We start from the raw sequence: 23,753 nt of genomic DNA on the forward strand, positions 1-23,753 counted from the left end.
TGAAGCATTTCATATACCACCTGACCCAGACGACATCCCACCCAAATGGTAACTAAGTAAATATGAACAAGTACTTTAGGCTTTTTCTTTCCAGAAGTGGGATCATGCTGGCCACACGAATTTGTATCCTAACACAGTACGGGTTTTACTGCTATAATTGTGGGAAAACAGACTTTCATTCTCAGGGAGCTAAAAAAGAAGAGTACAAAATTCCCAATTACACCCTGCTCTTCAGACTAAATTTTTAATGACGCAGTATATTGTCAACATTGTGCATATGTTTTTGGGGGGTTTGTTGTTGCTCTTTCCTTTATATTTGGAGGCCCAGCATAAACTCAACAAGCACCTGACTGGGGCTACAGATTCACAACGTCCAGAAGATCTGATTATTCCATCTGTCTCAGCAACGCCACTTAACACTGCACGATTTGGACAAGTTACTCCTCCTCTCTGGGCCTCCGTTTCCTCATCTGTTCAATGGGGATGGCAACAGCGCCCCTCAGCAGCTGGCTGTGATGGCTAAGTGAGAGTCCACGTGAAACAAAGGACCTGGTGCCTAGTAAGTGCCCTGTAAAAGGTAAAATAATAACAATTATTGTTTCTTACATTTAAGAGATACAATCTTCCTATTACAAATATGTGCCTTTCTGTTTGTCTGTTTCCTACATGTTTCTATAGACTAATTAGAGCAACAAAGCCCAGACAGGGCTTTTCGATGGAGCCAGAACTGGCAGGCAGCCCCTCTGTGCGCCCCTTCGTACTGGGAGACAGCCGGCCAGATGTGGCACAGGAAACAGGAGGCCGGAGGGTCGGGGGTACACGCGCAATGCCAAGGGGCTGCATGCCTGTCCCCCCACCTGAAGGCAGAGACTGGGCTTGTTGTGGACTTTGAGAGCCCTCATAACAAATGGCAGGGCTGTAATAAATCTTAGGGGAGGTCCATTGTGGAGAGGCAGGGAGGGGGAGACACCAGGATCCCAAGTCAGAGCCTGTCGCTTCTGCCTCCAGCTTGAATGTTCACAAGCCTGTGGCCTCAGGCAAGCGACTCAGCATTTGGGGGTCTCAGTGTCCTCGTCTGTCAGGACTAAAGGAGGTAGCACGTTTGAGGAGCTAGACACAGCCCCAGGCTGTGGTGAGCACGCCCTAAACACCAGCTGGTCACGATACATCCATCATTAGGCTCTCCTGTCCTACTGCTTTTATCTATTCGTTTTCAACTTCTCGATGACGTTGGTCTCCCCATTGATCCTCCACTTCTCACGGTGGGCATTAAACTGGGTCAGTCCCTATGAATACGTTTCCAGCAGGAGGGCGAGAAAACAGATACTGCTTTTCTGAAGCTCGCGTTTCATTTATTTCTGAGGTCTTGAAAGATCGACATTTGCTAGCTTAACGTCGGCGGTCTAGGGCGGAAACTGGCAAACTACAGTCCACAAACCAAGTCTGCAGAGCCCCCGGCCTTTCTGTGTACACTGCGGGTCTAAGAATGGTTCTTATACTCTTAAATGGTTGGAAAGTAAGCAACTTTGTGACATGTGAAAGTTATATGAAATTCAAATTCCGGTGTCCATAAATAAAGTTTTATTGGTACACAGCCAAGCTTATTAGAGAGAACGCGTCTATAACTCTTTACATATGGTCTGTTTACATATCATCTATTTACTTATTGCTATTTATATACTGTTTGTTTACATATCACCTATTTGCATATTGTCTATTTACATATCATCTATTTGCATATTGCCTATTTACATATTGTCTGTTTACATACATCTATTTGCATGTCATCTAGTTGCATATTGTCTATTTACATATTGTCTATTGCTGCAACAGCAGAGTTGAGTTGTTGCAACAGAGACTGTATGACCCAAAAAACTTTACAGAGAAGGTTTGCTGACTCCTGGCCCAGTGTAAGGGGTTAGCACTCCTGTGGCCCCAGTGCTGGGCCAGTTCCAGTTCTGGAGAAGGCTTTTTATACCCCTGCCACTCAGGTTTCCTCCACCCTCCACCTCCCCCCAGACAGTGCCCATGTCACTCAGGCTCCACACCTGCCCCCACCCCACCCCAGATAGTGAGTTCCTTGAGGACATGAAGCCAGGAGGAAGGAAAAGAACACCCATGGAGCATCTTACCCCTGCCAGACACAGGTCCTTCAAAGATGTCATCTCCGTAGGTGGTAAAACCCCATTTTAGGGGTGAGAAAACTGAGGCTTGGAAAGACAAATGCCCTGCCCGCCCTTACAGCTATTGAGTGGCAGAGCTTGGATTTGGAGCCAGTCTTGCCAGCCCTAGCACCATCCTCACACCAATGCTCCACACCCTGATTTAGAATTATTTGACTCACCGACCAAGTCAGGAGGCAGGTGACAAACGCCGGGTGCCCTCCTGGCCTGAGCCCACGCATTCTCGAGTTACACCCCCAACCCATCCCACCCGGCTGTGTTCCTGCCACGTTCTCAGCCTTGGCTCCAGCCTGCATTTCCACCCAACCCCGGCAGCCAGAATAAACACGGCCTGCCCCAGCGTCCTCTCACGGGGAGCCCGCAGCACCCTCCTCCCCGCTGCCACAGCCCGGGATCCAGGATAATAAGGGAAAGGGAAACTCGCCTGTGGGCAGAGCAAGGCTGGAGAGGACGGGGAGGCGTCATTCCACGGAGAACACTCGCCTGGGTCGGGGAGGTTGTCGTGGGCTGAAAGGAGCCATTCTACCTGCTTTTTTAAAAATTTTATGTATCCAGTCCTATCAGCCAAGACTTGCCAAGGAGAAAAGGGCCCCTCTTGGTAAATGTTCTCTATTAGAAAAGGGAGGTGTTTATGAGGTTTTTAAATGTGTCTGGATACCCAGTGCCCAGGGGTTCCCCTCCCCACAGGGACTTTCCACCCGGCTGAAGCCTGTTGTCCCCTCTCTGTTTCCTCTGGCCGGGCAGGCCCCCAGGTTGGCCATCTCACATCCCCCTAGGTGTCCATCTCCATGAAGACCCCTCAAGGCAGCCCACCTTAAACTTCATGGAACACGTGTTTCCACTAGACCAGGAGTGGCTCGGCGTCCACCCCTCATTCAACACTGCCCGCTTGTTCTGCTCAGGGCAGAGTAGCCAACGGTCCAATGAAGCCATGAGTGTGAGTGAGTGTGTGTCTGTGTGCATGCGTGCACATGTGTCAAGTTATTGGTATTAACATCCTGCTCAACAGGAATGTCCCTTGGAGGGAAGGGACTCCCGGGAGGCCCCTGAGCTGGGCGCTCATGCAGCGGAGCCTCCAGGCGTCCCCGTCTGCCCATCGTTGGCCTGGTAACTGTGGCCTCTCTGGCCTGAACAGCCCGCGCAGCCTCTTCGCCCCGTCCCAGCATCCACCCTTCGTTCACTACAGGCTGTTCTGGACCCAGCGGCCGGAGCGCTGCTTCCAAAACATGGATCCCATCGCAGCTCCCCTCTCTGTTCCTGTCACACTGCAAACGAAACCCGCAGGCACCCTCCTGGCCTCTGGACACTGCCTCAGCGCTTCTCACACTTCAGTGTGACGAAAAGCACCAGGGGACCACGGCAAATACACTGCAGAGGCTGCTTCTGGAGGGCCGGGACAGAGCCGGGATTCTAAACTTCTCCCACGTGCCTGGGTGACACTGACGCTGCTGGTCCAGGACCACCCTGAGCATGGAGACCCCAGGTGAGCTAACCCCTCACCCACCTCCTTCTCCTTCCTCCCAGCCACTCCCATCTCTCTCTGTCCCCCTACCCTGTCTATATTCTTCCTGGCACTCTCCACCTCCTGGCGATGTAGTAAAGCCAGCCCCACAAGGGCAGGGACTTTGCTGTCCTCACTGCTGTGTCTCCAACATCCAGAACAGGGCCTGGCACACAGTAATGGCTCAGTAAATCTTTGCTGACCGAGGAAGCGGATGGATGAGTGAATGGAGATGCGCATCTGCAGTATTTCACTACCTCTGCTCCCGAGACCTCGAGGCCGAGGCTCAGTTTCTTCACCGGGGCAGAGCAGGTCAGACTTCACTTACAAAACACAAGTTAAAGACAAAATGACCAATTTTAAGACGGTGACAGCGGAGCATTGACCCACATGCAGAGCCGCAGCACGGGTCACAGGCCCACCGAGCCCCCGCCCCTGCCCTGGAGAAGCCACGAGTCCGATGTGAGGTCTGGACGAGAAAACCAGCAGTGACAGTGCAGCGGGACTATGCGCAGGGGGAGGGAAGACAGGGGCCAAGAGGAGGGACCCCTGGGCCAGCCCTGGGTGGGGACGGGGACACTGGGGCCTGAGGGGCAACTGGGAAAGCTTCCTGGAAAAAGTACCACACGACCCAAGGGAAACCTTGCAAGATGGATAGGGGTTTGCCTGGCTGAAGAGAAAAGGTTCTGGAGCAAGTGTGCAGGGGGGTGGGGCAGAAGGTACTGGCGAGATGAGGGAGCGCCCAGCCCAGCCGGTGTTTCGGGAGCCCAGCCGGTGTTTCGGGAGCCGCGCTCTGGGGCGGCCCAGGAGCACCCCTGCAGGGAAGCCCTCCATCTCTGCATGTGGCTGATCTGGCTCCTCAGCAGGGTTAAAAGGCCCCACCAAGAAGGGACCACGGCACCATAAAGATGAGAGCTGGCATTTAGTGAGCTCTCTGGAGGGGATGTCATGAGCATCAAACCCTATCCTCATGACTATCCTCCCTTTACAAACACGGAAGCTGGAGATGGGAGGGGGGAGGGATTTGAACCAGAGCTGCCCAACTCACAGCCACACTGCTCCTCTCTGACTCAACCTGCCTGACCCCGATAGCCCCCAAGTAGAGGATTAGGTGATAGTTGATTGACTGACTGATGGACCAACTGAATGAGTGAGTGAAGGCTTCATTTCTCCAGCTTCACTTTCTTCCCCATTAAGCGTCTGTTAGGACGAGAGCCACCAACCCAGAACAGCCCATGAGGAGGGCTCAGTGCCGGGAGACGCCCTAAGTGCAAAGGAGGGGAAGAGCTTGGCTGATGGTGGAAGAGGGAGGAAGCCTTCACGCAGGGGCTGTCAACAGTGAGGGGCTGCGCTGAGGCAGAACTGGGAGGTTCTCGAACGTCAGGCGCCCAACAATCGCCTGCTCGGCCTGCGTGCGGATTCCCAGGCCCCCACTCTAGGCTGCTGGTTCTGGACGTCTAGGCTGGGGCCCCGGAATCTGCATTTTGACAAGCTCCCCAGGTGGTCCTATACATTCCAATAGACATCGATGGATAACCTAGCCGGGTTCAAATCTCACCCGTGTGACCTTGAGTGACTTTCTTAACTTCCCTGAGCCTCAGATAAGTAGAAGGCAAGGCTTGAGACCCGTTTATTCTTCCAGCTGCCATTTGAGGTGGTGATAAGGAGAGTGCCTGGTCAAAGGATGACACGTGAGTGTTCACGCGCTTGGCACTGGGGATGCAATAGTGAGTAAAAAAAGATGGGTCTTGACCCTGGCGGGGTAGGGGGTGAGGGTCGTCACAGTCTGGTGGCCCATCCAGGGTCAGCAAGTTCCCCTGCAGGTCCCAGGCCGCTGAGGTCAGCTGGCTCTAGGCTGGAAGGTGGCTCCAACCTGCCCTCCTGGGTCCTCGCACCTCCTGGGCCGGCCTTGCGCCGGGGAGCTGAGTCATGGAAAAAGTTCGCTCTCCAGGCAGCAGCTCACCTCCCTTCTCCATCAAGCCCACAAAGCCTCCTTTCACATTTTCAAGGGGGTGGGGGTGGGGGGCTGTGGGGCCCTCTCCCCAGGCTGGGATGTGAAATTTCAAACTTCGTCCTGGAGTTAAATTCCCCAGTCCCTGCCCCCAGGGAAACTAAGGGAGGAGAGGGGGAGGGGGAGGGGGGAGCAAGATCGTGTCCTGCGGAAGCCAGGCCCCAGGGACCCTCTGGGCCAGCCTGCTGAACTGTGCACCCCCAGCCCAGCGTCCCCTCAACCTCATCTTCTCGCGGACTTGGCGGCGGCATAGAGAAGGGGACAGATAGCCCCTCTCCGGGCAGCTGATGATGGAAAGAGCCTGAGGCTCATGGAGATGCCAGGCCCACAAAACCCACATCCTGAAGGTGGAACAAGTAGAAACAAGGTGTCTCCTTTTCGACCACAGTTCAACCCCAGCTTCTTTTAGAATTGCCTGACTTGTTTCATTCTACTCTGATTTCACCCAAACCTGATGGTAGGGGGAGGTAAGAAGCACCCTGGGTGGCCTTGGGTGAGAGGCTCAGACTTGCTGGGCCTCTCTTTCCTCCTGCGTTAAATGGGCGCAATGACACGCGGCCTCGGGCTGTCTCCTGTCTCACAGGAGATGTGTAGAGGGCCTGTGATGTTCCAAATATCAGTCCGGGTTCTCAACCTCCTTCCCACTCACTGCCCTCCCTCCATCCCAACACACACCCGGGGAAACGTCAGCAGGACCCAGTGGTCACCCACTGGGCTGGCCTCCGAACGGGGTGGGGTAGCAGGGTGGGGTTGGGACTTCAGTGGACATGCTGCTGTGTTTACGAGTCACTTAACATTTCTGCGCTGCGGTTCCCTCCTCTGTAAAGCAGTGGGCGTGTGGCGAGGAGGAGCCATGATCTTTGCAAGCCCTTTTAGGCTTGGGGTGTTAATCTTATGTGGGGAGAAAGGCCTGGAAGGAAAAGGATGGCTGGTGGGTTAGCAGGAATAGGAGGCTGGAGGCTGGGCCAGCTTGGAGGCGCTGTGTCGCATCCGGGCCGCTAGGCGGCTTCAAGGATAAGAGATGAGACCAGGGCGAGCGCCCAGCTCCAGCTCCGGACTTTCCTGGCTGTCCTCCTGGCAGGCCCGGCCGACACCAGCCGCTGCTGGGTGGGAAGGGCCTGTCTCCCCCACGGTGGGACTCCTTTCCCATTTTACTGGCCCCCAAGGTGGGAGAAGGCCGTCACTTTGACGGAGTCCTGCCCTTAGCTGCGGCCTGGCAGTCAGATGGAGGCAATGGCCTGCCTTTCCATCCTGCTTTTGGAGGGTGGGGTAGAGGCAGGGTGGGGTGGGAAGAGGAATCAAGTCTGGGTTTGGATCCCTCCCTCCCCGCACTTCCTGGCAGGGCAACCTGGCAAATGGGGAGAATAATTCCCCCACTGCAAGGTCAGTGGGAGGATTAAATGTCAGAATATAACCCTCAATGTAGGAGAGCCGCTCCTCCAACCCCTCTTCCGGATCTCCTTTGCTCTTCCAGGGGCTCTGCGGATAACGAGCTTCCCACTGCTCCCGGAAGGAACATCCTCACCTGCACACCCGCCTCCCCAGACCCAGAGGGTCTCTGCAGCCAAGGAGGGAAACCCTTGCCACCTCCTCCCCAAATCAGCATTTCTCAAAGCGACGTTCTCACCCCAGCCTCAGCAGAACTACCAGGAGGAGCACTGAACACACTGATTCCAGCACACCCAGCCCTGCTGAATCAGACCGTCTGGGGGTGAGGCCCAGCACGCTGCGCCTGAACAAGTCTCTCTCGGTGGAGCCGGAGAACCTCTGTCTCAGATCACAGGGCAGCTCTCTGGCTCCCCCTCTCTCCTCCTGGCCTGGGACAGTCCGGGGCAGCGGGAGGCAAGTCCCATCAACACTTTCAACTGGGGCTGCTCTTTAGTGACTCACCTTCCAGACTTCCTGCTACAGACAACTCGCAATGGCTAGTCCCACCCTCCAGCCGAGGAGACACTCGTGTTGGGGGAGAGCAGGAGGTCACGAGGCCGGTGCCCCGCTGGGGCAGCCCAAGGAGACCCAAAGAGAGAAGTCGCTGCCTGCACAGCACATGGGCCACTGGTTTAGGACGTTTTGTTTACAAGCTTTTGTTATTAAGGAAATTGCTGTCAGTCAAGGTAATTCTAGCCCAGATGAGCAATAAATATGCTCCCAGCTAATCTTATGGGGATTTTATTGGCACCCTGGGGGCAGAGGTTCCTTTACCCGGCCCGCACCACCACCCCCAAAACGAAACCCTGCTCCCCAGCTGTTTCCCTCAGCAACGCGAGAGACTCGGGGCAGACTTAGAAAGTGCACTCTAAGTGGAGACAGAAGACGTCCGGGCAAAGGTCGGGAGTGGCTTCCTGGTCCTACCTGGAGGCAGGGAAATGACCTGAAATAAACCCTGGGCGACTTGGTTGGATCAAGGCATGCGCGAGCCCCCCCCCCCCCCCCCCCGGGCCTGCCCTGCACGCAGGGGCGGTCACCTGGCCCACGCGCGCCCCAGCCCGGGGAGACGGCGTCCCGGGCAAGGAGGCATGTCTCAAGGAGGGAGCCGGTTCGCAGGAGTCGGTTCCAGCGTGTTCGAGCTACGGCTGCGAGCCCTCAGGGACACCGCCGGCAAGTCCCGGCTTGCAGCGAGGGGAGCCAGCCCTGGGAGAGCGCGAGTCGGAGCGAGCCCGTGTGCGCGCCCGCGCGCGCGCCCCGCGACAGCGCAGGGGGAGGGGAGACCGCGGCAGCCACTCAGAGGAACAGGAGTGAAGCCTCAGACCAACTTTAACTGTCAATCAGACTTAATGGGGTATTAAAAAAAAAAATGGGGGGGAAAAAAAAGGGCGGCCCTCTCGCTCCGCGCCGCTGCTGCCCCGGGAGCGAATTAATAAGGCGGCGCAGACGAGGGCGTCCGATCCACGCGCGCTCCGCACCCGGGCCCTCTCCAAGTTGGAAAGGACAAAAAGAAGGCAATAAATGCTAACAAGGGAGAGAGAGGGAGCCGGATCGAGCGGCAACTCCCAGCCTCTGCTGGAGGAGAGAGGGAGGGAGGGAGCCGGAGAGAGCGAGCGCGCGCGAGGGCGAGCCATGCACGTAAAGAAACTGACACCCGGACCCCCCACTTCTCCTGCACGTTGCTGGCAATCAGATCGCGTTTAAGCAATTTCCTGAGCCCAAGAATAGCAATGAGTCGGGAGACTTTCGCGGGCTGAAATTGGGAGCTCGAAGCACTTTTCCCCCTACTTTTTTTTTTTTTTTTCCTGCAGAAGGGGGGGGACGCTACAATTTGGAAACAGCTTTTTTTTTTTTTTTTTGCTTTTTTTTTTTTTTAATCTTGCACTTTGAAACCGCGGGACTGTAGCAGGGTGCGCGCGTGTGGTTGGTGCCTTTTTTTTTTTTTTTCCCTTCCCCTGCCTAAACTCCTCTGTCAGCCCGTAAACATTACCTGAGAATTCCCCAGCCGAAACGGCTGCCGGGGCAAGAAACTTCTTGTTAGAACTTTCCACCTCCAGCTTCCCCTCCACCCCTCTTACTGTCCCAACCTTCTGAGACGCTTTTTCTCCTCCCCAGGAGGATTTATCTTTCTTTTTTTCTTTTTATTTTCCTTTTTCTCACCCGGTGTTTTGCGTTTGGGAAGAGGTGATTTCAAAAGTGGCCAGGTGGGACGCCTCTCTCCCCCTCTTTCGGTTTATTTATTATTGTTTGGGGTGTTTTCTTTTTCAATTCCTGTTTTGTTCGGTCCGGGGAGTTTCGCTCCCCCTACCCGGCGCCGCGGCGCGGAGGATGGTGTGGAAATGGCTGGGCGCGCTGGTGGTGTTCCCTCTGCAGATGATCTATCTGGTGGCGAAAGCAGCCGTCGGACTGGTGCTGCCCGCCAAGCTGCGGGACCTGTCGCGGGAGAACGTCCTCATCACCGGCGGCGGGAGAGGCATCGGGCGCCAGCTCGCTCGCGAGTTTGCAGCACGAGGCGCCAGAAAGGTACCCGGCACTGCGCGTCCAGGGGGTGGGGGCTGGAGGCGAGGGAAGACCCCGGGAGCGGGGGTGCGCCCACCTGCTGCCGCTGCCGGGACGCGCGCCCGGGGTCTGAGAGTCGCCGGCCACCCCACTTGTCTGCGCCACCCGCGAGGGCTGAGCTGGTCGGTTTCACCTTGTACATTTCCCGGGCACCCGACTGTCTTTTTCCGCAGGTCGGGAGCTTATCCGCTCCTTTGGGATCGGTGGCTGGCTGGCTGCTCACCCCTACCCCGAAAGTCAGGAGACCCACCCTTCTCCCACATTCCTCTCTCCCGAAGGAAGATGTGTGTTTTCCCCTCTCCCTGCCCCTCTCTGCCGCCACCCTGGTGAGTGCAGGGTGTGTGCGCTCCTGCGTAGAGCTGGGAGCCGCCTGCGAGCTGGCGCTTCGTGTTTTCCTTGGCAGCCCGCTTCCCAGCCCCGACCTGGGCGACTGCAGCTCCGGAGGCACGAAGAGAGGGGATCCTTGGTTTGAGTTTGAAAAGGGAGGAGCGGTGTGGCTGGTCTAGCCTGGCCTGCCAGGCACTCGGAGGCCCAGGTGTTTGGAAATCTGGAGGGAGGGGCACAGGGGTCACCAGAGCCCTCGTTCTCACCTTCAGCCCTGCCCCCTCTTCCCAAAGACGGCCCCAGAGGGGAGCCCTCCGCATAAGCGGGGAGGTGACACTGTGGGGAGAGCCCTCCCCCCAAGGCTGCCTCTAACTTTTTGGCAGTCCCAGCACCTCTTCCTCCAGTTTTCCCAGACCTGGTGCTGGAGAGTGGGGAGGGCCAGCCGGCTGTCACCCAGCTCCGACCAAAGCCAGGCTGACTCACACGGTGACTAGAGCAAGGCAGAGCGAGATCTGAGGCCGGCAGGCTGGGCCGTCTCCAGTCAGCCCTGTGAAGGGGAAGAGCGAAAACAGGGGAATTAGTTTGAAACCTAAACTGTTGTGAGCGAGGGGGTGAAAGGGCCAGCAAAGCCAGCTGATCTGACATGGAGCCACATACCTAGGGGATTAAGTAAATATGTACTGTAGAAAACCAAACCTGCGTATAATTCCAGGTTGCTTTTGTTTTGTTAAATACTGCCCTGAGATTTACAATTCCTCTGGGGTGGCTCCGACGGGGAACTGAACTTTGGAGCCTGTACGATCAGCCCGAGCTGATTGCCATTAACTCTTCCCTCCCCGGGGCCAGCGGGGGCCCTGTCGTGGTTGAGCTTGCCGGGGTCCTGCTTCTCCTTGGGTGGTTGGACAGCTGCTGACCTTGCCGTTGGGAGGGGAGTTCGGAAGTGTTTTTAACCCTTGGACACACCGAAAAAGGAAGAAGAGTTGTTCTCAGCAGTTTCACTTCCTCGGGGTGATGCCCCATTGAAGGGCTCCCGGAGCCCTTTGTTGGGGGGGGTGGGATCGGAATGGCAGGTGAAGGCGTTCTTGCAGGGGGATGTGGGCTTTGGGACAATCTTGTGTGATTGTCATTCCTTAGCTGTCTGCGTCCCACAGAAACTCTTCTGACTCTTCCAGCTGGCCGAGGTCCTGAGCCTCTTTTACTGCTCTCTTAACTGGCTGCAGTAGGCATGTGAAGAACTCTTTTAGTCAATCTGGAAAAACTTGACTGACTATAAACAAGCCTAAATGGAAAGAAGTATATGGCGCTGGGGAGGAGGAGGGTGGAATGGTGCAGAGTGGCACCCTGTGCAAGTTCTGCCCTGGGAACCACGCCCCACCTATCTTGGACCGGACGGCCTCCTCCAGGGATTAAACCCAGGGCCACTTAGAAATGTGTCTGAAATAGCTATCAGGTCACTGCAAACAGGATCCATGGGGCTTATGGAACTGCCAGTGCCACTCACCCTGGGTTCAGTCATCAGACCACTCAGGATGACCAAAAGTGCTCCCTACAACTCTGTAATTATCTGACCAGCTACAGGAGCTGCTTTTTAATGAGACTTCCGCTTGCTGTCAGGGTGGGGAATTTGGAATCGAGGCTTCTTGCCGGAGTCCATCTGGGGCCGGTGAGGGGGTTTTGGACAATCCCCAGAGCTAGGAGTGTTTGGGGACAAAGGGCCACGGGTTGTGGATGGGGGTATTTACGGGAGCTCGCTGAGTGGGTTGTGTGAACCGTGGGCTTAGGGTGGGCCTGGAGCCACCGGAGAGAGCTGGGGAGGGCAGCACCAGTGACATCAGACGGGTCAGATGACTCTCCTTCTCCTCTGGGTGGAAACAGAGGCTGCCTCAGAGAGCCCTTCCAGCCTGGATTCGGCTGGCATTGGACCTGCAGCAGGCAGGCCCCCAGAAGAGAAAGAAAGAGAAGGCCCAGAGTCTGCAAACAGCTGGCACATCCCGGAGTTGTCTGTTTACTTTGTGGGGGAGTGACAACCCAGTTTCCCATAATGACCTTGAGTCAAACAGGATTTGGCAATATTTGGGGCGGTAGTGCGCCCTAGGCAGCAAAGGTGACCCGAATGAGGGTTTTTCTTAAAGGGACACAGAGGCTCCAGGAGTCAGAAAGTCACTCACCTGGAGACATTGCTCCCTACCCGTCGTGTCCCCAGGTTAACTGAGGCAGGGCCAGTCATGGTTAGCGGCTCAGAGGGGAGGGCTCTTGCTGGGTTATTGCCCACTACACTCCTTTTTATTTCCTATGTCCTCCTGGAATTCCTCCCACAAAAGCCTTCGGAGTTGGGCCCATCCGTCTCCCCGGCAAGGCTCCTGGCTAGCTAGGCAGCTGGCCAGGCCTCCAGAGTCTTTGACCTTGACATGGTTTAAGCAGAGTCCCTGGGAGGATGAGAAGTGGGCTGCCTGTTTGGAAGTATTTGCAGTGGCTGTTCCAGCCTTTGGTCCAGTATGAGGCAAGTGGCCGGACGAGAGCCCTGGGTCAGGATCGCAGGCCCGTGGGGGCAGGAGCAACACACCCGGGCCCATCCTCTCCGTGGAGGAGGGGTGGGCTGAGACTCAGGGACCCATTTCAGGGGGGTGGTATGAGAACTGGCTCAGAGTTGTTGCACCTGCCTTGCTGTTATTGAATTTTCGGTACCCTGTTCCCAAAGCAGCAAGCCAGGAACGAGCCCTTGATGTAGATTGTGAATCCTATTCTCCACCACATCCCTTCAGCAGATCCCATACCCTTCCCACTCCTGGCATTGGGGCAGGCCCAGGCCCGACTGGCCCGTGACAACGGTCTTTGGGAGACCTAGTTCGGGGAACCGGCCTGAGGTGTCTGACAGGTATTTGCTGCTGCCCAGGCAGGGAGAGAGGTGGGGACAACAAAGATGAGTAAAGACACAGAGACGTGGCCAGGTGCTTACAGTCAAGGCACAAATTCCAGCGCGTGTTAGTTTCCTGCGGCCGCCATAACAAATTACCACCAATCTGGTGGCTTACAACAAGAGAAGTGGATTCTCTCCCCGTCCTGGAGGCCAGAAATCTGACATCACGGTGTTGACAGGGCCCCACTCCCTCCAGAGACTCCGGGGGAGAACGCTTCCTTCCTTCTTCCAGCAGCGGGGTCTCCTGGTTGGTATTCCTGGGCTCGTGGCTCCATTGCTTCCATGGCTGCCTCCATCTTCACGTGGCCTTCTGCTCTGTGTCTCTGTGTATCTCTGCATCCTCTCATCTTCCTATAAGGACCCCAGGCATTGGATTTAGGGCCCACGCTAAATCCAGTATGACCTCATCTTGAGGTCTTTAACTACTTACATCTCCAAAGACCCTATTTCCAAATAAGGTCACATTCTGAGGTTCCAGGTAGACGTGAATTTTGGGGGGACACTACACAGAGGAAGCCCAGTGGAGCTGTTAATCTCTAACAAGCGTTCATGGAGGGCTTCCTGAGGGAGGCGGCATCTGAGTGAGCCTTGGAGAAGGTCAAGAGTTTCAACCAGAAGGGATGTGAGAAGGGCCGGCCAGGTGCAGGAGACCACCTGATCAAAGACTGTGTCCCTGGCTGAAGGTGGGGGAGGGAGGCGGAAGGCAAAAGAAGAAAATATTGTAGAGCGGGACAGGGAGCAATTGAGGGAGGCAGGGGCTTGCATCTCAGACTCTGAGTTGGGCCAGTACTATGAGAACAGGAAAAAGGAGAAGGAAGAGAGGGGTCCAGACAGAATCTCGTGGGACCCAGAGTCATCAGGCCAAAATAGCTGCATTGAGTGACTGATGGGGCATGAAGGTCACAAAGCCAGGGGTGGCATGGCAGATGCAGACATGACCCATCTCTCCCATCCTCCCCCTGAATGCAGCCCTGGCTGGGAATTTCTGGGAAAATACCAGGCTCCCACCTCACGTGGCCCAGGAGCAGGGGGGTGGCCACCTGTCCTACTGTGGCACCGGGGAAGTCTTTCAGCTGGTAGCATCTGGTCCTTGGGTTTCAGACAATGGGCCTTGGGCTGTCTCCTGAGTAGACAAGCTCCTCCCTCTTTCTGCCCCACTCTCTTTCCCTGGGGAACAGAGGCAGCCACGTCTGGGGCCACCCCGCTGCGGCCTGCTCTCCTGGGCCAAGAGGCCAGAGACTGGGTTCGAGACCCAGCTCTGCTTGCGACCCTGGAAGTCACTGCGTCCTCTGGGCTGCGGCTAAGAGGCAGCCCTGGAAAGCAAGAGGGGACGCGATGACCCCTAAGACCCTGGCATGCTCTCAAACTCTCGTACTGTGGATCAGCCATCCCAGGAGAGCAGCCGATTGCCAAGCTCTCTGAGTTTGGGGGAAGAGAATTCTGCAAAAAACATTTGTCCTCATCACTGAGGGTCTCGGTCTTTCTTGCTGATCTAGTCAGCAGGTCCCACTGAATGAAAAAGAAGCAACTCCGACTTGGGAAAGGTGCCCTCAGTCAGCAGGAGGCCTTGTGCCTGTCTCTGAACGTCCTCAGCAGCGACCAGGTAGCCACCTGCCATGGACTCATTGCAACTCTTATAGGAGATGTTGGTGTTTTCAACCAGTAGCTTCAAAGGAACGAGAGGCCCAAGTTTCCTGACTAGCATGTGAAGCAGAAGTTTCAGTTTTTATCCTAAAACCAGCAATTGTCTATTTGGGCTTCAGAGAATGCCCTGCAGATCTAGAAATACTGAACCTGAGTCAACAAGTCCATCTTCAGTCTCAGCCCATCTGCTAATTCTCGTTCGGGCTGCAAGCTCTTCTGAACTTTGAGGCTTCCCGAGCCGGGCATTTCTGCATCTCTGCCCAACGCCCTTCTGCTCTCGGCATCCTCATGGTACTTTCTCTGCTCCATTTCCATCTCCTGATCTGTTGAGAAAAGGATCTCAGCCGCGTTTAGAGGAAGTAGACGTTAGCCGTCCTTTACTACTCCGGAAGGTGATCTGGTTCTTGCAGTCCTGCCACTTGTCCCTGAGGCCTTCTCCCTCCCTGCCACCATCAAAATCCAGCCGAGTTCTAGGCCTCAGCACGGGCAGGCAGGATTCCAGACCCTTCATGTTCTCCTTTATCCTTGGGCAAGAGCGCGACCACACCTAGAATGTTATAAGATGCTCTCCTCGTTGCCTTCAGAAGACACAATCTAAAAATACACCAAGTCTGTAAGATATTTGAAAGGAAACATTTGCAACTTATTATTCAGATGAACCACGAAGGTCAGGAAGCAGATGAAGCCGAATGAAAGGGAGAGCAGGGGGGGTCTACTGAGAGGCCATCGCTCTCGAATGTACGCTCGTCCGCTGTAGGACGAGTGAGGCCCCCTGAGAGCAGCAGGAGGTATTAGCGTGTGAAGATGAGGTCGCATCGGATTCTCAGAAAGGGAGTGCTGACTGACGGGACCAGGGCAGCGAGCGGAAGGTGGTGGGGACGCAGTCATTCAGTCAACAGATCTGTGGCACACCGTCTGTGCGCCAGGCACTGTTCCAGGCACTGAGGATACAGCCGTGAGCGAAGCAAGCAGAACCCCCAGCATGTGGAGCTGACAGTCTAGCGGGGGAGACGCATCTTAAACCAGATCCGCAAAATTGTGCTAAGGAGAAAATGGATGAGGCGAGGCGCACGGGGGACCTGGTGGGAACGGGGGCGCAGCAGCCCAGGCAGGGGGAAGACAGGCGCTCTGAGGAGAGGTCGCGCCCGGGGTGTCTGGGCGACTGTGAGGAGGCCAGGGTGGCCAGAGCGGAGAGAGCGAGGGGGAGGGGAGGAAGAGGGTGGGGGGAGGCAGGTCACTGATGGCAGATCACTGATGCCTCGGGTGAAAAAGGCAGACCGGCTCGAGGGTGACCCAGCTCTGGGGAACTGTGACTGTGCCGGATTTGTTCACTGATTCAGCGAGCGGGACCTGGGAGCTGCCGCTGGGGCCACATGAGCAAGGTCCTCCCCTGGCGGCACTTATGTCCTGGTGAGATGACCGTCTCCGCATTGATAAAGCCCCTGATGTTTGGAAAGATGGGTCAGCTTGAGCAAGATGACTTTAATGGTAATAAAGGTTGACTCCCCCTCAAAACCGAACAGAAGCCAGTGCACTGGTGTGCAGAGCAAAGGAGGCACTTTGCTGCTCTGCTCTGTGGCAGGGCTCCTGGAGTGCTGTGGTCAGTGTTGGTCAGCACTCTGAGAGGTCCTTGAGCAACTGGAGGGTGTCCAGGGAGCGGGCGCAGGATGACGAGGACTGGAAGCCACAACTTAGGTTGGAGGGCAAGTCCATGGGTGTTTCGTCGACTACTTCAGGGGCTGGAGACGGCCTCAGCTGCCTTCCAGCACAGCGGAGGCACGGGACCTGGTCCAGGTGGGGTGGAGGGCCGCACCAGGCCCCTGGGAGGGCTCGGCCGTGTAGACTGGAGCCCCGCACTGGATGCCTTCCTGCGCTTGGAACTCTCAGCAGGTGAAAGCTTCCTTTGTCCAGGTCTTTCAGGGTGTGGGAGAGAGAAGGGGGGGGGGGGAGGGTGCAGGGCAGGCCCATGGTCACATCCTTCACTCTGAACTGCAGTTGTAACCAAGACCCCCGTGCCACCCGAACTGGATGCTGGCGGCTTCCCTGGGCTCCTAGTACTCTACGGGACTGTAGTACTGTGGTAACTATAGTGGTAACATGACCGTGGTACTATCCTCCAGGTGGCTGTGGTACTACCTGTGGTATATAGTAGTGACTGCAGTGCCACCAAGACTGGTACTCTACACTCACTGTGACACCGTACTTGCCTGTGGTCCTGTAGTGACTGTGGAACGGTACCCTGTGTGGGGTGGACGTCTGCATGACTGTGCCATGCTTTTTCACGTCCGTTGTCTTACTCCTGCCAGGGGCAGGTGTGACCCGCAGCCCATTTCTAAGATGCAGGTGAAGTGAGCTGCCGTGGATGCGTCGCCTAGGGCAGACTTTGACCCCAGGATTCCTAGCTTCAAAGGCAGGCCCTTTCCCGTGGGACAGATAACCTCGGCCGGCCAGCCTGGCCCAGTGAGGGTTATGGAGAGGTCAAGGGACAAGCAGTTAAATAATGGGGCCTAGTCCACAGAGGGTTCTGGAGAGAGGACTGATAAGCAGGGCTGGAGTGCCTGGGATGTTGGGATGTCGTTAGGCACTGAGTTATTTGCACACAGTGAATGGGATTCTCACCCAGGGACTGAGGCCGTCCTGGCGAGCAGGGTTTGCTTTGAAGAGCCCAGCTGTATCTCGCTCCTCCGACTCCCTGAGTAGCATGAATAGCAAGGAGCCCGCTCTCGGGGACGAGGAGTGCTAGCTCCTTCTGGCGAAAGCTGAAGTTACTGAGGGCTCTGAGGGTGCCGAGGAGGGAGAGACACTGAATGAAGGGAAATCCTAGAAGACTTCTTGAAGGAGATGGCAAGCGAAAGCAGTGCAGTCAGGCTCACTCTTTTGCTGGCTGTAGAGCCCTTGGAGGATCTGAAGGAAGTATAACCCTGTCTGGGAAGCATGCACGGAGATGCACATTTTATGCTAAGGAGTCCTTGGGCCCCCGATGCCTGTCCCGGACGCAGGGTAAGGAGCTTTGGCCTGGATCTGATCAGAACCCATCCAGCTCCTCCAGGCTTGGGTCCAGATCAGGACCGGAGCTCAGGTCAGACGTCTGGTGTCCTGCGACGCAGAAGCCAGGGCCAAGCCCAGGGGGAGATAGGACAGATTTGTGGCCTGGTAGCAACAGTCAGCCTGGCAGAGGCCACCTGGCCCACGCCCCTCTGACTCCGTGGCCATCCCCTGCTTTGGGAAGTGTGACCTCGAATTTCCTCTCCAGTGGCCTTTCAAAGATGGGGCTAGAAAAGCAGAAATGAACCCTGCGATCATTTTGTCCACACTGAAACCTGCTCCTGGGGAGGTGTTTACACATCGTCTCCTGTCTGCACGTCCCGCTTCTGCAGACCCCTGGCCCATCTGAGCCCCGACAGCACCCAAGGCAGACCCCAACCCCACTTGAGGTTCTAGGACCAGGTTTTCAAACTGTGTCGACAGCACCCACCGGGCTCCAAGGAGGCGGAACCACGTGGGAGGTGGAGCAGATAGGGTTCTCAGGAGCCCCCACCACGATGTAGCTAGATCAGCGCACAGCTCAGAAGTCCGTGCATGATTTCTGTGTGTGCTCTGAAGGAGTGCCACTGCTTGGAAGAGAAGAAAACTGTGCTCAGAAATTGCCCGGGACACACTCCTGTCCCCGCTGATCCTTACCTGGACCTGCCGAGTGTCATCTCACTGAGGCCTCAACCTCGGGCTCCTTATTCCAGGGTGAGGAAGTCTGTGGACTGACGTGTCCTTCTCTTACCTTGTATCTTTGCCCCTCAGCAGAGGGCCCCCCACTCCCACCCCAGGCGGCTAGAACGCCAGGCCCTGCCCAGCCCTCAGCCAGGGCCCCTCCACCACCAGTAGGGACCCGTGCGCTAGAAGCCCTAGTCACTCAAGCAGGACTGAGACAGCCTCCCGAAGGGGGCCCAGCCCAATTCAGCTCCCAGCCCTGGGAGAATGACTTGGCCACCCTGGCATTAAAGCCAAGGGCTGGCCCTTGGGCGGTGGCACAGCCCCCGAGGTCTGTGAGTGGTAGAGGCCAGCCTGCCAGCCAGGGCTGCCAGGAGCTAGCTCCTAATCCCATGAATCCTAGGGCAACCTGGCAACCTGCTGTGTGACCTTGGGCAAGTAACTTTCTCTCTCTGGGCTTCAGTTGCCCCAGCTGCAAATGGAAGGGGTGAAGATCCAGTGAAATAACGTTAACCTCCTAGTTCAGGGTGAGAGCGTTTGCAAGAAAGGGGGGCTCCCTCCAGTCGGGTTGGGGGAGGGGACCGAGGACAGCCCCCAGCCCCCGCTCTGCACCTTTTGCTTCGTGGACCAGGTGCTCTGCTGGGACGAGGGGCAAAGGACAAAGAACCTGCTGGCCGGACTCGCCCTGGTTCTGGGATTCCCCGGGGAGGGGAGAGTTCCGCCGGGGCCACAGAAGACCTCAGGAATCCCGACCCTTTCTAGAAGTCAGGGGGAGGGAATCACTCTCCCCACAGGGAGGGCTCAGAGGCCGGCAGCTTCCCTCCCACTCGGGGTCTCAGACCCTGCTGAGATGACTGGCGGCGACAGCCCCTTTCCTCATGGGCAGCGGCTGGTCCAGTGCATGCCCTTCTGCGGCTGAGGAGCGGATGCTGGTCAAGGGCCGGGCTCTGCTCTGGTCCCGGCTGCCCACTCCCCTGACAACCACCAGCTTCCCCTACGTGGGCATGAGTCATTTTCATTTCTGCGTCCAAACAGCTTCACTGGTCAGGGTTGGGCTGTGGTGAGGCCAAAGTCCCGGGTTACCATGGCAACTCACCATGCTTTGTGGCTGCCTGTTGCCATGTATCTTCTCCAAGACACAGTAAGATCTTCGGGGTCAGGGACATGTCTCTTACTCACCAAGTGTCCTGGGCACCTGGCAAAGTATGTGGCACACAGTAGGTGCTTAATAAATGTTTGCTGCCTGAGTGAATGCATGAACGACCCATCCGAGCGAGTTAGAGCCATGTTTACTGAGCGCCTACTGTGGGCCAGGCACCATTCTGAGCACTTGACGCGTAATCAAGTGTTTTGCTGCCCACAGGAAGCCCCAGCGTGGGGGCTGCTGTTGTCCTCTTCTTACTGGTCAGGACTCTGAGGCTCGGTAACTTCAGATCTCGCAGCCACTAAGTGACCAAGTAGGATTTGAACGCACGGCATCTGCTCTCGAAGCAGTGAGTTTCGTTGCCTCTCAGTTAGTCATTCTGTGGCACGGAACAGATCGTGTTGACAGCCCCAGCAGAGTGTGGGCAGCACGTGCCTTTAGCAGCCAGGGAGGCTAAATGGGTCAACAGCATTGATTACGGCCCTCCTGACGGTGGGTCCGGCCGTGTCCTTCAGGCTGGTTTATTGACACTTGTGACCAGCCCGTCCCAGGGTAGGCCCCACTCCCGGCACGCCTCCAGCGGCTCCCACCGCGTGGTCTTAGGCAGGCCCTCTCCACCACGGGGCCACTCCCATCTGCCCCTTGCTGCTTAAATCCCCAGCTCCCAGTCGAGTGGACAGACTGGAGTCCTCTGTCCGGCAGTTCTGGAAGGGTCCCGGAATTGGGTCTCCCTGGCTGTGACTGGTTTGAGCCTGGAGCAGTCACTAGTAATGGTTTAATGATAGATTGGCCAGCTGTGCGTCACAGGCCTATCTCTGAGCCAGGGGTGTGCCAGCCCCAGCCAAGTTGCGGTGTTTGAGAGTGGGAAGGTGGGCTTCTGTGGGGGAAATTGGGGTGCTGTTTACCAGGAAAAGGGAATCGGGAGCAGACGTCCAGTACTCCTCCTTGTGGGAAGACCAGTCCCCTTCTCGGTCAGCTCAAGCAGAAACTTCCAGGAGATCCAGGCCTGCCTGTGAGCCAGTCCTCCCAGGTCTGGTGCTGCAGACCTTATCAGGTCATTTACTGACACTCATGGGTGAAAAGGACAGAATGGACTTTTCAGAGTTGAGTTGAAAGCTCCCTGCCCTCAGGGAGATTGTAGTTCAAAGAGACTCAAGGTGGCCTGGCAGGTTGTCAGGAGACTTTCTTTGTAAGCTTTTCTAGAGGATTTAAGGCCACTGTGCTAGGAGAGTAAAGGAAACCCCTTTGCTGTCACTGTTCACAGCCGTTTCCCTGGTGTGAGAAGCCACCTCTCCCTCCTCTCTGGCTGCAACCAGAAAGGAGCTAATCCCGGGTCCTTCCAAGGTGGGAGGAAGAGTCAGGGGTCAGGGGGACCCAGTCGAGCCCAGCCGGCGAGCCCGGCACGCCCTGGCCTCTCAGGGCCCAGCAGCAGGTCATCCTGGGGAGCTGGGGCCAGCGTGACCGCAAAGGGCAGCGTGACCTTCCTGCAGGCAGGCAGGCCTGCCGGACACACCCACATGGAGTCAAGCCACCCTTGGCTCCCACAGCCGGTGTCCTCACGTCCCTCGTGGCAAAGAGGGGGAGTCTCACCCCACTCTCCAGGCCGCCTCCCCGGACGCAGGCAGCAGGGGAGCACGAGTCTCCAGGCCCGCCAGGGGCACGGGGCAGGGAGGGCCGGGAACGCCATGTGCCCTCCGAGGGCTCACGCCTCCTCTGCTGCCAGATCCCCTGGCCTGGTTTGGGGGCCACCTCTGGAGCCTTCGTGTTGGCAGATGCCTGAGCGTGTGTGCGTGTGCATGTGTGTATGTGTGGGTGCACCTGTTTTCCATTTTTTCTTTCTCAAGGAGCCGATATAGAACAGTGAATCAGACTGTGAGCTCGAGAGTCAACAAAGCAAAGTTCCTGCGCTGGCTCTGCCACTCACGGCTGAGCGCCCGGGGCACGTCCTAGACCTCTCTGAGCCTCAGTGTGGTCATCTGTACAATGCAGACTCAGTGAGATCATCCCTCGGACGTCCTGGGCATGGCGTGAGCGCTCAGGAAGTGGTGGCCATGATGGTGAGGCTGTGGGCCGTGTTCCGCCAGCTACTCCAACCCCTCTCGTGCACGCTCTACGAAACCCTCGGGCATTTCCTTACAACCAAAACGGTTTGTTTGAAGCAATGCTGATAGGTTAGCGGGGGAGGGGCTGCTGTGCCCCTGGGGTCCCACAGACTTTGGGGTTCAGACCCCACTCCTCCTGCTGGAGGCCTTGGACAAGCCCCCTAATCTCGCCATCTGAGCCTCCTGGGGCCTCTCTAAGACACCGCCCCCAAGTCGGTGACCTCAGGTGGCACGGGTACTCTCCTACAGGTCTGGAGGTCAGAAGTCCAAATGGGTCTCACTGGGCGACAATCAAGGTGTCAAGGCTGCCTTCCTCCTGGCGGCTCCAGGGGCAAATCTGCTTTCTGGCCCTTTCCAGCTTCTAGAGGCCACTAGTCCGTGGCTCGCGGCCCCTTCCCCCGTCTTCAAAGTCATCACTCTGAGCCGGCTTGAGTAGTCACAGCGCCCTCGGGCTCTCTTCTTCTGTCCCCCTCTTCCACCTCCGAGACCCCTTGTTACTCGTGGGGCCCACCTGGGTAATCCGTGATACTTTGTCTATTTTAAAGTCAGCTGAGTAGCAAATTTAATTCTATCTGCCTTTCCCAGGTAAGGCGGCATGCTCACAGGCTCTGAGGATTGGGACCTGGGTCTCCTGGGGGAGCCCTTTATTCTCCGGCCACACTCTCTGAGCCTCGGTTTTCTCATCTATAAAGTGACAGCTCTAGTCCCAAACCTCAGGGCCACTGGGAGGGTTCCAGGAGACTGTCGAACACGCCAGCTCCGAAAGTGCGGGTGGGGGCTGCCCTGAGCACCTCCCGAAAATAAGCTCTGTTCCAGGTGCCACTCAAGATGGCCAGGGATGGAAGATGTCAGAGCGCCAGCAGCAGAGCCCATGGCAGTGTGACTAGGACAGGAGAATGTCATCGGGGAGGGTTTGCCCTTGGAGAGCAAAACAGAAACGGGGAAGTTCAGTTGACCCCGCACTAGGTGCGCAGCTGCTCCACGAGCAGGCTCGGGGTCACCCTGGAAGGCTTCCTGGGGGGTCGATTTGGCAGGAGGGAGGGGCATGCAGGGGGCTTTCCAGGTCCCAGGGACAAGGTGGGCATTGCAGGGAAGAAGCACACAGGGTTCTGGGTCCCTCCATCTGGCTGGGATGATGGACCAGTGACCCTCAGTGACATCATGGTGTGAGGGGTCTCTGATGGAGCAAACCGTGGCACGAGGCAGCGATGAGCACAGGGCGGGGCTTCCAACCACTCTGACATTGTTGCTCACAAAGGACTTCCTACGCGCTAAGTGATTTACGGGGACAATCTGATTTGCTCCTCGGAGCAACCCTATGAGGTAGGAGCTATTACTGACCCCGTTTTAAAAATGAGAAAACTAAGGCTCAGAGAGGTTAAATACTTGCCTAACATCACACAGCACACCTAGTCATGGGATTTGAATCCAAGCAGTCTGGCTTTTGGGGAAGGAAGGCTGGGACTAAGTTCTAAGGTGAAGCATCAAGGATGAGGCGGAGGCCGGGGAAGGAAAACATCCCAGGCGGAGGGGAAGAGCGTGTCTGGAATGCGGGAGATGAGAGAGTTTGGCCCCTTGGAGGAATCCCAGAGAGTTTGGCCTGGCCAGAGCAAAAGTATGAGTGGACAGTGTGGGAGACGAGCCGGGCCGGACCTCACAGAGCTCCATGGCTGTGGGGTAGAGTCTGGACTTGGCTGGGAGAGCACTAGGGAGCCAAAGAAGGGGTTCTACAGGAAGCAGGACCAGACTGGGGTAGCGGACGGTGAGGGAAGCCTGATCTTCCAGCAGACTCCTCTGCTGGTGGAGGGACGGGCCCCTCTCTGAGGACCACTGGCATCCCTTCCTGCAGGGTGCGTGCGGAGGGCGACCCGCCTCACCTGCTTCCCGGGCCGGGGCCCACGCAGTGTGCGCTCAGCGTGGCCTTCGCAGGATGTGCTGCCCAGGCCGTTTCCGGCTGCAGTGTCCCACCATGTCCCCTGGACTCCCAGCCCTCTGGGCTCAGATCGCCAGCCTGATAGCCTGACGCCAGCCGGCCGGAAGGGTCAACTCCGTGGCATTTGACCTTCGTCCAGCAGAGATGAAACCGACTCCTAATTAATAGCCTGTGGGATGGAGAGTTACCTTGGCACAGCTTGCAAGTAATTTAAAGCTTGTCCTCGGAGGCCAGTCCATAAATAACGCTTAATTAGCTGAAGGTCTCCTGGGGACACGGCAGCCGTGTGTTACTGGGCCCGCCAG

The 23,753-nt window shown here is 56.8% G+C and overlaps 1 protein-coding gene and 2 long non-coding RNA genes across 8 annotated transcripts in view; 1 reads left to right on the forward strand and 2 right to left on the reverse strand.

Annotated features, from left to right (window-relative positions):
- Positions 1-230: 230 nt before the first annotated feature.
- On the reverse strand, positions 231-8,358 carry LOC111772440 (uncharacterized). Its single transcript, XR_002806310.2, has 2 exons — positions 8,161-8,358; positions 231-568 (listed from the first exon to the last, which is right to left on the reverse strand). It is a non-coding gene; the product is annotated as an uncharacterized lncRNA (long non-coding RNA).
- DHRS3 (dehydrogenase/reductase 3) overlaps positions 7,106-23,753 on the forward strand; it is a 39,884-nt gene continuing 23,236 nt past the window's right edge. The window contains exons 1-2 of one of the 6 annotated variants that reach the window (XM_070253168.1): positions 7,106-7,809; positions 9,494-9,643. In XM_070253168.1, coding sequence (XP_070109269.1) covers positions 9,494-9,643 — 150 coding nt within the window. In that variant the 5' untranslated portion in view covers positions 7,106-7,809. Of the gene's footprint in view, positions 7,810-8,381; positions 9,044-9,077; positions 9,644-23,753 lie in introns of those variants that run through there. The other 5 variants (XM_070253165.1, XM_023635755.2, XM_070253181.1 and 2 more) reach the window with 5 other exon arrangements.
- LOC138921061 (uncharacterized) lies at positions 9,219-10,550 on the reverse strand. Its single transcript, XR_011433321.1, has 2 exons — positions 10,419-10,550; positions 9,219-10,226 (listed from the first exon to the last, which is right to left on the reverse strand). It is a non-coding gene; the product is annotated as an uncharacterized lncRNA (long non-coding RNA).

The sequence above is a fragment of the Equus caballus genome, chromosome 2 (assembly GCF_041296265.1).
Source record: "Equus caballus isolate H_3958 breed thoroughbred chromosome 2, TB-T2T, whole genome shotgun sequence".
NCBI lineage: Eukaryota > Metazoa > Chordata > Mammalia > Perissodactyla > Equidae > Equus > Equus caballus.